The sequence below is a fragment of the Esox lucius genome, chromosome 12, assembly GCF_011004845.1.
Source record: "Esox lucius isolate fEsoLuc1 chromosome 12, fEsoLuc1.pri, whole genome shotgun sequence".
NCBI lineage: Eukaryota > Metazoa > Chordata > Actinopteri > Esociformes > Esocidae > Esox > Esox lucius.
This window is the reverse complement of record NC_047580.1, coordinates 30,744,050-30,760,604: the sequence shown is the minus strand read 5'-3', so window position 1 is coordinate 30,760,604 and position 16,555 is coordinate 30,744,050. Positions and strand designations below refer to the sequence as shown.

General features: G+C 43.5%; 2 protein-coding genes across 9 annotated transcripts in view; both read left to right on the top strand.

Moving 5' to 3' along the window:
* Positions 1–2,426: 2,426 nt before the first annotated feature.
* Positions 2,427–5,768, top strand: asb8 (ankyrin repeat and SOCS box containing 8). 2 transcript variants are annotated; one of them, XM_020051811.2, is made up of 4 exons: positions 2,427–2,669; positions 3,702–3,919; positions 4,142–4,246; positions 5,104–5,768. In XM_020051811.2, the coding sequence occupies exons 2-4, from the start codon at positions 3,791–3,793 to the stop codon at positions 5,737–5,739; spliced, it is 870 nt and encodes a 289-aa protein (XP_019907370.1). In that variant the 5' UTR covers positions 2,427–2,669; positions 3,702–3,790; the 3' UTR covers positions 5,740–5,768. The 2 variants fall into 2 exon arrangements, with proteins under 2 accessions (XP_019907370.1, XP_010891637.1); XM_010893335.4 differs by lacking the exon at positions 2,427–2,669 and adding an exon at positions 2,757–2,983.
* Positions 5,769–9,368: 3,600 nt separating this feature from the next.
* The window catches only part of atf7a (activating transcription factor 7a), a 29,069-nt gene continuing 21,882 nt past the window's right edge, over positions 9,369–16,555 (top strand). Inside the window, exons 1-2 of one of the 7 annotated variants that reach the window (XM_034295765.1) lie at positions 9,369–10,016; positions 10,253–10,327. In XM_034295765.1, the coding sequence (XP_034151656.1) occupies positions 9,711–10,016; positions 10,253–10,327 (381 nt within the window). In that variant the 5' untranslated portion in view covers positions 9,369–9,710. Of the gene's footprint in view, positions 10,017–10,252; positions 10,328–11,535; positions 11,612–16,555 lie in introns of those variants that run through there. The other 6 variants (XM_034295763.1, XM_034295766.1, XM_034295764.1 and 3 more) reach the window with 6 other exon arrangements.

Sequence of the window (16,555 nt, the reverse complement as noted above, 5' to 3'; positions counted from 1 at the left end):
CGTCCCTCTTTTAGCTGACATTTAATCAATGTAGACAAACTTTTAGCAAACGATTGATACTCAATCACACGCTCCTGCCCCTGCCTGATGCCAGGCCCAACAGATGCATCTTCAGGCCTGGCAGTCCTCTCTGTCCATCCCCATACCCCTGAACCAGCCCTATACCCAACTGAAAGAGGTGAGCAACATTGTGCTGAATGTCATGTTCGTTGGCATAATTGCAGGAGGTCCGTAGGATATATATATATTTTATTTTACAAATTATGGAAAGAAACAAGAAAATATCATTTTCAATAAGAATTCAAACCTATATCATGTTATAGATGATGATATTGTTAATTTATTGAATTGAAGAGGTTTTATGTTTAAGTTATATTTATTTTAAGCTATTCATTAATGTTGCGATTTTTCCTGTCAGAACTTGTTAAAGATGGCTTTTAGCATATTTCTTATCGGTCTTCCATCAAATAGTGAATTCCATTTATAAGAGCTCACGGTGCCTTCAGCTTTGGTTGTAGTGTGTTGGCAACAGCTCCTTGACTTGTGCGCATGCTAATATAAAGAAAATACTTCCACAGGACTCCACATACTTACGAATAACAGTGTATTGTTTACTCCGTTTGCTTCACAGTTAACGGAGTACGTTAAAGAAATCTTAGACAAAGTAATTCCTACATATAACTTATGCAACTACGGATAGAAAACTACTTTGCTCCGCTGTCCATTCACCCACTCCATTACAGCAGCACACACAGCTGTTGAGTCCAATCACCACCAGTTTTAAAGTGACTGTAACCAAATAAGAATGATATACAATGACAATGCATCCCATGCCTATACAATGTACATCAATAATTGTCTCCTTCCATTGTAGTAAAATGTCACAAATTATAATATAATTAATTGGACAACAATTTATGCCCTGTATTTAGTATATATGGTATTGATACTTTTCACTGTGAACTCATGCTATATTAAACAACCGCACACCTCTAAAGGTGCTTTAGCTCCCACACCACTGTATGCATCAGAGGCATGGCTAGGATCACAATACATTCGGGGCTTAGCCCATCCTCCCGCCCTGCCCATTACAGAAAGTACAGGGTTTTGAAGGTACATGCTATAGCCCCGGACGCCCAGGCCTAAGGACGCCACTGGTACGCATCGTGCAACCCCCCCGGGTGGGGCCCAATACGACATATTTTCAGTGGGCCCAAAATCTCTGACTGTGCCTGCGTGTTGATTTTTCTGTGTTATGTTAAAAAAATAACCCAACCTTTATGCATTTTGTAATTGTCTCGTTAATAGAAATGATACGATCTCATACAGTTGAGTTTCATTAATATGTTCACACGACTCCACCGCTTTTCCCCCATGACGACTACTGTGCCTAAAGCAAGGGTTCTGCCGTTGAATTGCTCCTACATGCTGAATGACAGTGAGGTTAACCGTGACAGTTGAGAAGTACCGACCATCCTCTGGTAGGTCCTGAAGGGACATTACAATGTCTACCAGTCTTCAAAGGGAGCATCACTCATTCCTGTGTGTCTTCGGGTCCCACAAGCCCACGCTCTGTAGGCGGATTACTAAACTCTGTTGGCCCCTGTAGCTGCCACGCTGTTCCAGTGAGTAACCACAGCTTCTCTGCATGGATGGAGACTGATGGCAACCATAGCCTACAGCACAGATCCCGTTTCCCCCTAGATCACAGGTGTCAAACCGGTTCCGTGGAGGTCCGAGTGTCTGCAGTTGATTAATTAGGTCACTAATTGGTTAGTTTCTACACTCACCTGGTTATTTAGGTCTGAACTGGGATCCGTTTTATAGGAAAAACCTGCAGAGACACGGCCCTCCGTGGAACCGGTTTGACACCCCTGCCCTAGATTATTCCGTAGGCGTGTGCTGCCACCTGCTGGTCGATATTACAGCAGTCTGAGCCATCTATCTCTATCCGGTGCTAATACTCCCGCGCCCACGAATAAGCCGGGAGGAGAGGGGTGGCAACAGGCGTTTTATTTAACTACTGCGAGTTATTTTCATTATAAGAGTAAAATGTAAAAACACCCATCAACCGTTGCAACTGTGTTTCGATCCTTGGGGATGCTGAAAGTGTCAGTGTACACGTTTGTAGTTCCAGTGGTGTCACAAATTATCAGAGCCTCTAAGATGAGTTTGGGGGACACAATTGCATACCATGAAAAACCATCTCTCTCTTCCTCTGCTGATCTTTCTCTCACCCGTCTTCATGGTAGATACTCTGAGTTGCAAAGAGAAATCTGACGAGCCCGCTTGAGTCAGGTTTTTAAGAAACTGGAAAAGTCCCTCCCTCCGTATGTCTCCGATCATGTGATAATGGACGTCCAGCTCAGCGGGGCATCCCGCTTGACCATATATCCCAAGACCAATAATCTATAGAGAAGGACAGAGGAAGGCAAACGCGTTGGCTACGCTGTGCTAAAAAAGGCGTGTTCGGAAGGATTAAAACCCCGGTGTCCTTTGTGTCTGACTAACTGGTCTACAAATACTAATGATCAGTTATTTTTGATGCATGGAGATTTGTAGATCAGTCTGCAGTGGCTTTCATTTTTGATTCAATCGATGTCTAAAATGTCTCAAAGGCAAATCTATATCTGGAACCATTACCATATTTGGAGATGAAGCGTGGGTTGGTATGTGATTAACGCATGCGTTCAATTTAGTCTGTTATTGACACAAGCAACATTATAAACAAAAAAAAGTACAGAAACACAAATTAAAAGCCAGAGACGTTAACTAGTGTGTCTAAATCCACATGCGGGTTTACGTTAACATGCGGGTTTTTAGGCATGTGTATATTTTGTGGGCGTAGTCACAAAGACAGGCGTAGCCCAGTTTTCACTGATGTTTTCGCTGCAAACGATATGATACCGTTTCCGTGTTTTTGTCGAACTTGCACAGCGCACTGGCGATGTAACCGAATTCCTTCATACTGTGGACCAAAACGGTATGTGGGGCCCAAAATATCATCATTACAGCGATACAACTTTAATCATAAAAAGCACGGGAAATATTACATGCATTAATCACAATCGATACGCTGTATGATTGTAATATATGAGGCTACTGTGTTTTAGCTAGCTGTCATTTTTGCTGGGACGAGCTGTCAGCTGGATTGGGAAAACCGCTATTTGCTAGCATTCTAGCTTGCTAGCTAACTGCTGCTGCGTAGGTCACGACATTTCGTTTACATATATAGCATTTGTTTGGGTTAAGTACTGCGAGCACGATTAACAGTTTCATTAAATGTATTATTGGTCTCTTAGATTTAAGTACGTTAGCTACTGATTTAGCCAGTATTAGCTGTTAGTCGACGAGTTGCAACAGCTGGTAACGTAAACACAACACCACTACGCAATAGCGCGCTGTTTCCCTGCAAGGAAGTCAACCAACTCCTCTTAAAATAATGAACTAGCAAGCGAATTTGCCAAGTCAATATTATTTTGTCAAATGTCGCAGTGGCTGCACAAGTATATAACAAAAAGGGTTTGCCAGGTTGGGGGAATAACGCTACGCCCACTGTCGTCGCGCGTTAGGTTGGGCTAGCAACAGAACAATAGTCTGGGAGGTCTAATCGTTTTTGATCTGTGGCTGTCAGTATCACAGACTAACACTTGAAATTTGTTACCAATACCAAGGTTGTTTTATTGTCTCCTTTTTTCCAGATCTGAACCTGCAACTTGGCCAGACAGGTGTTCAGTGTTGTTGCAGCGTCAGTGCACCCCAGCCCGGGTGCCATGTTCCTCAGTTACATATGAGCTCTACTATGTGGTACATCATGCAATCTATTCAGAGTAAATATTCCTTGTCCGAGCGGCTCATCCGCACCATCGCAGCCATTCGCTCTTTCCCACATGACAATGTGGAAGATCTGATTCGAAGGGTAGGTTGGCTGGTTGTCTGTGAACTGTAACAATGAAACATCAAAGCTCACTGCCGCCCAGGCTTTCAGTTATAGCAGAAAAACGGCTTCCCCCGACATCACACATTGTCTCTGTAGGTTAGGTGTCTGCTGTCGTGGAGTATTACTTGTTTGCGGTGTCTGTCTATTCGTATTTTGCTTGCTGTTGTGGCCCATGATGTATGGTTCTATCTCACCCGCCAGGGCGCCGATGTGAACCGTATGCACGGCACCCTGAAACCCCTTCACTGTGCCTGTATGGTGGCGGATACGGACTGTGTTGAGCTGTTGTTGGAGAAGGGGGCGGAGGTATGTAAGAACTCTTTTATTCAACTGGACCTTGGTTTGGTATAAGCTAGGTACTCATGTAGCAAGTGTTTTTTTTACATTCTTATCTCATTCCTGGACGCCTCTGGAACTGGTGAAACAATTAGTAAAATTTGGCCTTTGTTAGCCGAAAAAGAAATTCCTGTAATGATATTCTTTGGCTTGATAGTATTCATATATTCCCTAATACTCCCCCTCTTCATCTTCCCCCATATCTGTTGCACCCAATCACAAGTGTTTATGCTCTAACGTTGTTGTGGGACAGCTGAGTTGTCACAGTCCTGCAGTGATTCAGGGCAGCACAAGGCCGTTACTGTTTCATAAAAGCGTTGTCGTTGTGTCGCCTGGTCCAGCAGGCTTAACTGCTGCCGGAGGTGCACAAGTTAGAATCCTTTGGGGAAAAACTCCCCCGGAAAGCAAAAAAATGCAACAACATTGTGAGCCAACTGAAGTAACCTTCCATTTAGAATTGTAGGCTAATGGCTGGTTAACTTCTCTTCTGTAATATCAAATGACTTGCTCAAGTTGGATGGGAACTGTTCTTCTGCATAATAGAATTACAGGGGGAAAAAAACTATGGTGTTTTTGTGTATGCTGCAGGTGTCTGTAGAACTAACCAACTCACTGAATTCCTCTTACTGAAATCCTCCTCAGAATAATAATTAAAAAAGATGGATTGAAGTCTTGTCTCGAAATGGCTGCTATTTGTTACTATCTAACACCTTAAATTCTTTATAATAACAGTAATTCCATGTGATTAGGTTAATTATGTCTTCCTGTAATGGAATAGTGGAGTTTCATTGTAACCTGGGAACACCCCCGTGGTCTGTCTGTTTCAGGTGAACGCCCTGGATGGCTACAACCGCACAGCGTTGCACTACGCGGCGGAGAAAGACGAGGGCTGCGTGGAGCTCCTGCTGGAGTACGGCGCCCTGCCCAACGCCCTGGATGGCAACAAGGACACGCCACTGCACTGGGCCGCCTTCAAGGACAACCCGGAGTGCGTCAGGGCCCTGCTGGAGAGCGGCGGCTGCCCCAACGCCCGGGACTACAACAACGACACGCCGCTGAGTTGGGCCGCCATGAAGGGCAACCTGGAGAGCGTCCGCGTTCTCCTGGAGTACGGCGCCCAGGTGCGCGTCACCAACCTCAAGGGCCAGACGCCCATCTCCCGCCTGGTGGCCCTGCTGGCCCGCGGCCTGGGCACTGAGCAGGAGGAGAGGTGTCTGGAGCTCCTGTGCCGGGCGGCGGGGCGGTTTGAGATCCGCCGGGCCGATGGGACCTTGCCCAAGGAGCTCAGTAAGGACCCCCAGCTCCTGGCCAAGCTGACCGGCATGGTGTCTGAGGCACCGACGCTGCGCTCCTTGACCCGGTGTGTGGTCAGACAGAGCCTGGGTGTGAGGTTCCTGCCCACCGCCGTCAAAGAGCTGCCTTTACCGGAGTCAGTCAAAGAGTATTTACTGCTGAGAAACTGAGTTCACGGGGACGGGGACGGGGATGGGGGGGGGGGGGGGGGGCGGGGTGGCGGCGTGTAATCACTGTTGTTCATGTTCAGACTTGAAATCCGTGCGCTAAGCCCAAATGATTCATCCCATTGACATCCTTGAATGATTTAAGAGGTCAGCTGCCTGCCCCCGTCTCACCTCGTAATGGGGTTATTGGACAGTTTAGGATCACAGCCTCAACTTATATCTTTATGACAGAAGTTCTCCTTACTGAGAAAGGGCGATTCCTTACAGGATGAGGTGATATAAGCGGTCCAATAATTCAATCTGTCAGTGCTGGAGACAGAATGTAGCACTTGTGTGGTTGATGTGTGCGCCCTCAAGTCTGTGTGTGTGATCAGAATTTGAATGATTCTCCTATTCTCCATGTGGTCCTCTCCTTTAGTGGGTCTGCAATATCACTATTGCAAACCCATCCCCAAGGTAGTGTCAAATATGAAATTGTTTCATAATAACATGAGTAACACTGAATTTGTGGTAATGAAATGTAATGGATTACATTATTCACAGTGAATAACATAGAAATAAACTAGCGACGTAATGCTGTTACAAAACGCTAATTAACATACATGTCTGTTATACAAAATCATCTGTATGTCATTCTAGAACTTCCTATGGCTTAACAGTTAGTCTAGCCTGTCAAGTTTCAAAAGTGTAATTTTAATTTTGGTGTTTTTGTGAGCTAAACATATTATTGAATGGAAAGTAGCGTTTACACTGACTCATTTTAGTAAAAAAAACGCTGATGTATGGAGAACTAATTAATTGATATTTTGGTTTCCATAGAGACTAGATACACTTATTTTTACATCAAGATTTTCATTTGGTGCTTATGTTTGGTCCAAACCTTTGTGCACCTCATACATAAACATTACCAGCAAACCATGTACAGGTCTGTTTCATAATTGTTTATTTTTAGCAAGTTAATTAATACTAAACACGTTGTGGCATGATTATTTATATTTTCATTCTATTTCAAATAAATATGAAGTAAACAACCATTAACCAATGTAATTTAGTTTATAGAGAAAGTTTTGACACATTTTGACAGTTGTTGAATGTTTGTTTCTATCTGCTTGTCTGTTTGTCATGTGTATTTACCATTGAGATATATATTATGTAAAGCTACAAAGTGGATTTTTCTGTCTAAATAATGAGGAAAAAAAAGTTAATCATTTTCCTTATACTATGGACTGTATTCTCTGAGTTCTGTAACTTCAGTTTTGACACTGGAGCCTTTGCTTAAGAAGTGAAATATGATTTGAGCTACCCTCTGTCTGGTTTTATTTCAAGCAATTCTGTCACTTTCCAGGAGGGGGCGTCTGGTCAGCTTTAAAATCAGGCTGACCTTCAACAATAGCAGCAGGGACCATTCCTGTACTTGTCTGCGGTGAAGTAAACCAGACAATCGTAACAGGTTAATAATCCAAGCGTGGTGTTATTGCAGAAGTCTGATGACAACAAAAACAGGTTCGGCAGAATTGTGTTGTCTGTTCATTGGTTCCAATGTATTTATACTTTTTGTCCAAAATCACACTGCTAATGGAATATGTTGTTCTGTTATGCCATTGTTGGTGTAGCGTTACTGAGGACTGACAGAGATCAAAGTGTAAACAAACGTGTATTGGAGTGTCCATCTGAAAGTGTTTAAAGTAGCAGCCACTCTAACACTTCACTTTATTGTCACCGTGTGAGAACAACCCCAGCTATTTCAACAAACACATTTGAAATCCCCTCATGGTTCCCTAAGGAACAAAGGGCTAAACTCTCCTTTGATCACACATCAGCAGCTTCAAGCTCACCGAGCAAAAACAATATTTTGTTGAGTTAGACAAGACTTGTTTATGGGCATTTCCAATGCTTTATTTTAGCCCCTTGTTCTGACACAGACAGGACGTATGTTTCCCAGCAGGAAAAAAAATTGTGAGAATTTTTCAGGAAGGAAACTAAAGCAACAGAGAGAAAAGCTCCCTCTCACATTGGCTTCCTTTAAACAGTAGCCTACAGTGGATATAAAATGGCTACACACCCCTGTTAAAATGCCAGGTTCTTGTGATGTAAAAGATAAATCATGTCAGAACTTTTTCCACCTTTAATGTGATCTATAACGTGAACAATTCAATTGAAAAACAAACTGAAATCTTTGAGGGGGAAAAATTAAAAATAAACTCACAATTACCTGGTTGCATAAGTGTGCACTCCCTTAAACTAATACTTTGTTGAAGCTCCTTTTGATTTTATTACAGCACTCTTTTTGGGTAGGAGTCTGTTAGCATGGCACATCTTGATGTGGCAATATTTGCCCACTCTTCGCAAAAGCTCTCCAAATCTGTCAGATCGCAAGGACATCTGTGAACAGCCCTCTTTAGATCACCCCACAGATGTTCAATTGGATTCAGGTCTGTGATCTGGCTGGGCCGTTCCAAAACGTTAATCTTCTTCTGGTGAAGCCATGCTTTTGTGGATTTGGATGTGTGCTTTGGGTCGTCGTGCTGAAAGGTGAACTTAATCTTCAGCTTTCTAACGGAAGCCGGAAGGTTTTTTGCCAAAATTGCCTGGTAACTGTTCATAATTCCCTCCACCCTGACTAAGGCCCCGGTTCCAGCTGAAGAAAAACAGCCCCAAAGCATGATGCTGCCACCACCATGTTTCACTGGGTATGGTGTTCTTTGGGTGATGTGCAGTGTTGTTTTTGGGCCAAACATACCTTTTGGAATTATGGCCAAAAAGTTCAACCTTTGTTTCATCAGACCATAACACATTTTCCCACATGCTTTTGGGGGACTTGATGTATGTTTTTGCAAATTTCAGCCGGGCTTGGATGTTTTTATTTGTAAGAAAACGCTTCCGTCTTGCCACCCTATCCCATAGCCCATTCATACGAAGAATACGGGAGATTGTTGTCACATGTAGCACATAGCCAGTACTTGCCAGAAATTCCTGCAGTTCCTTTAATGTTGGTGTAGACCTCTTGGAAGCCTCCCTGACTAGTTTTCTTCTCGTCTTTTCATACATTTTTGGAGGGACGTCCAGTTCTTGGTAATGTCTCTGTTCTGTCATATTTTCTCCACTTGATGATGACTGTCTTCACTGTTCCATGGTATATCTAATGCATTGGAATTTATTTTGTACCCTTCTCCTGACTAATATTGTTCATCAATGAGATCCCTCTGATGCTTTGGAAGCTCTCTGCGGACGATGGCTTTTGTTCTGAGTTGCAACTCAGAAAATGTCAGGAAAATCCTACTAGAACAGCTGAAATGTATTTGTGATTAATCAGAGTCACTTTAAATGATGGCAGGTGTGTAATGACTTCTATTTAAGATTAGTTTGAATGTGATTGGTTAATACTGAAAACTGCCACATCCCAAGTTTTGAGAGGTTGTGCACACTTATGCAACCAGGTTATTGTAAGGTTTTTATTTTCCCCCTCGAAGATTTCAGTTTGTTTATCAATGGAATTGTTCACATTATAGGTCACATTAAAAGTGTAAAAAGTTGAGACATGATTTATCTTTATAAATCATAAAATTTATGATTTCATGATTTATCACAAAAACAGGGATGTGTAGACTTTTTATATCCACTGTAGTTCATTCACTCCGTCTGTTCAATGTCTGGATTTTGTTTACATAAAATAGTTTTACTGTATGTTTCTGCTACCATACTGTACAGTATTTTTTTTCTATCCTTGACCTATTCAGAATGTGTGCTCAAGTACATCAGTAAAATGTTAGAGCGAAATTATTTTAGGGAAAAGTGAAGATTTTAAATGTGATATTTATAAGCATGACAGAAGGTTGTTATAAATGAACAGCCCTCATCTCACAACAGCACTCCCTCCATGCAGAAAGAAAATGCTGGGGCCATTCCAGTTCTAGAGTTTTCTAGTGCTGAGGGGCTACACGCCCATTGTTAGAGCCTGGGCAGAACAGCATGTTATGCAAGATGTGATCTTAGGGACTAGATACATAATTGAAGAAAGTCAATGTTCAAAATGGAACCCTTTTCCTTTTATAGTGTACTGTTTTTTTTTTAGCATGGCCTGTTGTGCATTGGGGGATGAAGTTCCCATTTATGTTGCATTCTTTTTTAATTCTTTTTTCACAGGCTCACTTGTCTCAATCAAGACACAATCTGTTATCTACACAGTCGGAAAACAGAAAGTTAGGAGAGAATATTGGATGGTTATAAAAATAAATTTGCCATGTGATCGCAGTAACCTTCCGGTTTTCAATATGACCTATGTGAGTACGAATTTAGTGTTTTGTTCAGTGTTTTGTGTACATATTAACACTCCATTAAAAACGTTTGCTCATAGGATAAATAGATATGTGGCCGCTGGAGAATATACTTTATCACGTTTCTTTTGTTAATTTATACACCAACATTTTACAATAATGAAGTTGTTGTAATTTGGTCTAGTGTGTATGTAAATTCCATCCCCACTTTATGATTTGAGTTTATGAATAATCTGACGTAGAACCTCGCGATGATTCAGGGCGGAGGGGAGTGTCAAATTCCAAGAGAGAAGAGAGAGGGAGAGAGGGGCGCAACGGTGAGTTTGTAAACAGTATATTATTGTCAAAATATACAATCCATCTTTAATTCCGCTTCAAATGTGACATATAACTCTTGAAAGTTGTTAGAGTTATTGTGTGCGTGTCTATCGTTGTCGGCCATGGATTCTTAGTGGACAATTACTTGATAAAACTGTTGTGGTTTATCTTCTCGCTCGCACTCGAGTGTCAGCCTGCCTACTATAGCTTTGCACAGCATTAAGCCACCAAGTTTTTTGTTTTTTAGAAAACTAAAGTGTCATCTAATCATCACCAGTACTGCACGACTGAATAGCATGCTCCTGTTGTCATGCATGAAGTTCGCTGTTGATGAAAATATTTTTGTAATGCACATTGCTTTTCTCTGTGGTAGCGGCCTGTTCGAAGTTAGCTCTGTGGAAAGTTGTAGCTTGCGACATCTCCCATCTTTTGAGACGAATCGTGATAAACCAATCGCTTTCTCCTTTCAGAAGTGATTGATCGTCCAGTGAGCGATAGGGGAACACGATCGTACTTATTGACATGTTTTTAGCCAATCATGGAAAAAAAGGGCAGTCTTTTGCGGGAAAAGGCAGGGCTTGTGCATGAAAAGGGTGCTCTGGTCTCAGTTAGCATATTGAAATGCTAACTTGTCTAGACAACTACTGTAAAATACCTTTAGTTTGACGGTTTCACATTTGCACGGAAAGTTAAGTATGTTTGTTGAAATTAAAATTGTTTGCCTTTAGCAAGCTAGACGTGTTGTCAGTCTCCACCTTAAGCAATCCATACGCCATGTGTTTCTAACTGAAAGCACAATATACTGACTGTGAAGTACAGCAATGCAACAAAATAGCTGATTCTTTCAAAACGGGGAGATTCAAGTTCCTCAACATGCAGACCTCCATTCTGTTGCTGGTTGTGACTGACTTCTGCCCGTTATTAGGCTACTTCGACCTCTCATACTCTAACTTATTTCGTATCTTATTATCTATGTATATTATCTCTCTATATAAAAGACCTTTTAGGAAATGCATTCATATACATTAATTAGTAATAACATATGAACTCAAGCTTTGACGTTATTTACTGCCGTTACATTGTGTAGGCGTGTGAAGGCTGCATTCAGAATGATTTGTTTGGCCGTTTGTTAAGTCAATAAAGATATCTGCGGTTTTGTAATGTGAGCTTGTGAACGTCCTGTGAACGTCTTTTGAACGTCCCTCTAGGCATATTCAAGCCTAGATGTCACCACTACGATCGTGTTTGGCTGGGGAGGCTCTCACCTTTACATGGGAATGTAGGTCAGTAGACGCTGATCTGGTATCAGTTCGACCTTCTAGATACCAGTGTGGCTTTTGATACACACATACTGGTCATTCTTGGCTTTGTAAGTAGTATTATTAAAAAAAATGGAATTGTGATTACGTGCCTCATATACATTGCAGTGTTTTTATTAGATGTATTTAATTTTATATTGTATTTTATGTGTGTACATCAATGGTAATGTCACAGACACCTACACAGCGTCTGTATGTGGCAGTTAATGTGGTGTTCATGTCTTGCGGGTTTGTACGAAACCAAGAATTGCACCTTTTGAAATGAGTTGCGTTGTCAGTTTTAGTAACTTGCCCAGAGTGTGTCGCCTCGCCCGTTAAAGCAGCACATTGGGCTGTGTCAGGCTGCTGGGTTAATGGCTAGGCAGCTGTGATACAAAAAAAAGGCCACAGTTTGCGTCGCTGAGCAGTGCTCAAGAACGTATCACATCCAATTGTGTTTCCGTCACTCACCTCCCAAATTAAATCCAGACCCGAAACCGGAGGGCGCTATGTTCCTGGTTGAATCGGCCCGGTGTACTCCTTGCGTTTTACTTCCCACCTGTCCAGTTGGGTGTGATAAATGCGACGCAACATGGTCAGTGTTTGGTTTTGATTTGGGGGGAGGCGGTAAAGTCCAAGCAGTGGATTCAGTGATTTACTGGCCACTGGTTGGCTATGCAAATGGGGGCCATTCTGTTACGCCAATCCACGGCTCACTGGGTGACACATTGGCCTCAGGGGCTCGTTTGAACCCTGACCGTGCTGTGAGCTGACTTGGTGGCTGAAAAGCCTAATGGGTGGTATGCAAATTGGCCAGCATCGCCTTGAGAGCGGGGAGTTTTCCTGGTCCCATTGAGCTCTAGCAACCCCTTCAGGTGGTTCCGGTGGTTGCTATGCTGGTGAACGTGCGGGCCTGTACATGCAGTGACACCGGAGAATTCCAGGTGGGATGACTAGTGTGATTAAAATCCCACTGGCTTGGTTTGGATCTGTAGGAAAAAGGCATACCCCTATTTCAATATTCACCTGAATCTGCTGGAGTACAATTTGAAATTCAATACCCTAAAACAGAATTTACTGTTTGAATAACTGACAGATTTGTGGTAAGAATGCCCCGATAAGAACATTTTTGCCAGAACTGATGGCCAATATTTATGTCAATACCTGTGTATGCTGGCACAAACGAACCAAAAAAAAGTGTTCCGTTGTTGCTTCGAATTTCAAGAAATGCTAATTCATCACACAATAGTTATCTTTCTGTATATTTAAATAACCGACTGATATACCTCAGCGCATCCCAAGTTTCTTCTGCCAGGCTTATAAACGTCTTTTTTTTATGAGCCTTGATTATGGACATCCTTTGATTTAGTATTGCTTTCTCCTGTTCCATATAGTTCCCATGCTAAGTTTTTATGTGCATTATGGCTAGTCCACTCTACACAAAACTATTACACAAAATACCGGGTGAAAATGAACCTCATACTTCTTAGGCCAAAGGCAGCCAACCAGTTGTTCATAACGCAGAGATCAACAGCCTTGTTTCTTGGCCTAGTCTGTGTTGTTTAGGTGTTGTAGTTATAGCATCAAAACAACCCAGCCGGTCCAAACCCGTCAAAAGCTGATGATCCATCTTATAAATAGACGTTAAAGTGTTTCCGATCTCACTGCATGAAAAAACACCACTGGGTCCCGGAATTGTCCTGCATTGTCTGCCTGCTCCGCCGCGGATTTAGCCGAAAGACCCTAGCCATTTGCGCAGATGCGCGTATAGCGTTTCATTTGTTCCATTTTTCCACTGACCAAATCTCAGGTTCACTTGGGTTACAAAAATACATATTGGCCGGCTGTAGGGTTGAACACGCCCAGGCAGCCTCCTCTCTCTCGTCACCGAAGCTGGTAAGTTTAACCCTGACAGGGTGTCACCTCAGGCCGGAAGGGCGGGCGAGATCCTCACCTGTCCGCTGAGTTACCAAATACCCTTAATCTCACAGAGTCAACAAATACCTGACTGGCACACCACCCTGCTCTGTTTCCCCCCTCGTCTTTCTCTCCCCTCTATTTTCTTGTTCTCTCTTTTTCCCTTCTCTTTTCGCTGGCCCCCCTTACGCTGTCCTTTCTCTCTCTTTCTCTTGCTCTCTCTCCCCTCTACTTTCATGCTCCCACTCCTCTCTGTTCTCCCTCCCTGTCTTTTGTGGGGTCTCCCCTACTCTCCAGCCTCTCTGGCAACTCTAGCCCTGTGGATTCCTGAGCCCTCTGGCTCTCCTGCCTCAGCTGGCTGAGTCTATTAATACGGTTTGTTTAGCTAGTTTCCTAGCAAGCTGCATCAAACACTGTGGCCCTGTGGCTGATTATAGTGTGGGACCCGGTCAACCTGCTCTCTTTCCTGGCTACACCTGCTGAGTCTGAAGAAACCCAAGGCTGCGTTCTCAAAAGGACACCCTGTTGTGTGCTACTTTTTGACTAGTAATAATTTTACGAAGAATAAGGACGTTTTATTGCGGCGTTGATCATTACAAGCGTGGCTGCCAAAATAAAGTTTTTTATGCTGATGGTTACACTTCCTTATTCTAGGGTATTTCTTTATTTTTACAAATGTTCCTGCATTTTCCACAATAGATAATATTAATATCGGAGACATCAAAACTATGAAATGACACACATGGAATCATGTAGTAACCAACATTTTTTAAACCAATCAAAAAACATTTCATATTGTAGATTCTTCAAAGTAACCACCCTTTGCCTTGATGACAGCTCTGCACACATTCCATTCTCTCAACCAGCTTCATGGGGTAGTCACCTGGAATGCTTTTCAGTTATCAGAAATGCCTTTTGCCAACGGCAGCTCAAATAAGCAAAGAGAAACAACAGTCCTTCATTATCTTAAGACATGGAGGTCAGTCAATCTGGAAAATGTCAAGGCCTTCGAAGGTTTTTACAAATGCCAGGACTGCCATAGGAAAGGAAGGCCAAGTGTTTCCTCTGCTGTGGAGGATATGTTCATTAGAGTCACTAGGCCTCAGAAATGAGCGATTAACTAGACCTTAACTTAGGGACCAAATAAATGCAGAACAAACACGTCCGCATCAACTGTTCAGAGGAGACTGTGTGAATCAGGACTTCATGGTCACAATGCTGCAAAGAACATTAAGTTAAATACTACACCCCCCACAGAAAAAGGCTGGCTCGTGGAGAGTGATTGGAACACGGCCTTCTGGCCTGCCTGGCTCCTTCTGACGTGTCCATGTCACCTTGGATGAATGGAGGCTAAAATAGATGACTGGCCTGGGACCCTGGCTGGCATGGCTCCTCTGTCTGAAATGGATATAAGGAGAGTGTTCGATGTGCCCGTCTGGTTTTCGAACATGCACACGCCAGACCGTGGGTCAAATGCGTAATGTCAAGCGCTTGGAAAGTGCGCTTGTCCCGCGGAGTTAGGACCTAACGATCGTAAAGGTGAAAGAGTTTACAGATTCAGATTTGAGATTAAAACAATAAATAAATGTATAGTCTCAACAGGGCTACCCACGCACTGTCAGACTCCATAATGAAAACTCTACCGGGGTGCTTCCTCTATCCATCTCTGTGGTTAGACCTAACACGGAGTTAACACTTTTGGTACTGTCCGTCAGTATTCCATTAATGTTGGCAGCCCGAACAAAATCTAAACCACTCGATGTACGCTCATCTGTGAAATCCCCAGTCCCTTGGTGCCGTGGCACTGGGCAAACAAACAAGGTCCGAATTAAGGAAACTGTATACCAAGTAAACACCAACAACCTGGCCGTCCGTATGTTGGCCTTCATCGGCGCACACTGCGGCCCACACCAGGGGTATAACGAGATACTGCTGGACGTCGTGTGGAGACGCTCTGAACACACATCGCTGCCCAAATAGAGTTAGGGGGACGGTGTTGTGTGCTTCAGCGGCGTGAGAGGTCTTGCACCGACCTGTGTCTGCGTTCCAGATGGCGCCCTAGTCCCCTATGTAGTGCCCTAGTCCCCTATGTAGTAGAAAAACAATAGTGCACCAGGTAGGAAACACAGAGGCCTTTTTGGGACGTGGCCGCAGCCCCTGTTTGGAATTAATCCGCCGTGCCGCTCTGTTTCTCGGCCTTGTGTTGTCCCTCTGACATGTCACTGTGGGAAGGGGTCCGTCCTGCTTTCACAGGCAAACAACAAGAGTGAGGTCTTCAGAAAGACGGTGGGAGGGAGACTCACCAGGGAGGAAGCTGAGGACCTCTGAGAGGGAGATGAGACCCTTATGATAACCGTCTCTGGGTTATGTAGCAAGTGTAATGACTGACTGACTGCGTGGTACCTGGTGATGTAATGACTGACTGCGTGGTACCTGGTGATGTAATGACTGACTGCGTGGTACCTGGTGATGTAATGACTGACTGCGTGGTACCTGGTGATGTAATGACTGACTGCGTGGTACCTGGTGATGTAATGACTGACTGCGTGGTACCTGGTGATGTAATGACTGACTGCGTGGTACCTGGTGATGTAATGACTGACTGCGTGGTACCTGGTGATGTAATGACTGACTGCGTGGTACCTGGTGATGTAATGACTGACTGCGTGGGATGCTGGGACTCACGTTGTGTAATTATCGTCGCCAGACGTCATCTAGAGTGTTGGGAGACGCTACGTTGGGACGGCCGAGTGCTCCTGAAACATTGATGTGCTAACCCCCCGCCCCACTGTTATCTCTCTCTCTCTCTGTTCCATGTGAAGACAGGTTGAGCGGTTCAGAAAGATAACTATTAAATGTTAATGTTCCTCTGTACTGACCCCCACCCCCCATCTCCTGATTAACATTTAATGACCAAGTTATCTTTACTAAACTTGTTTTCATATGGAGCCAGGATGCTTTGAGGTGTGGAGGAGAGCCAGAGGAGAAGGGGAGGAGGGAGGAGATGAGGAG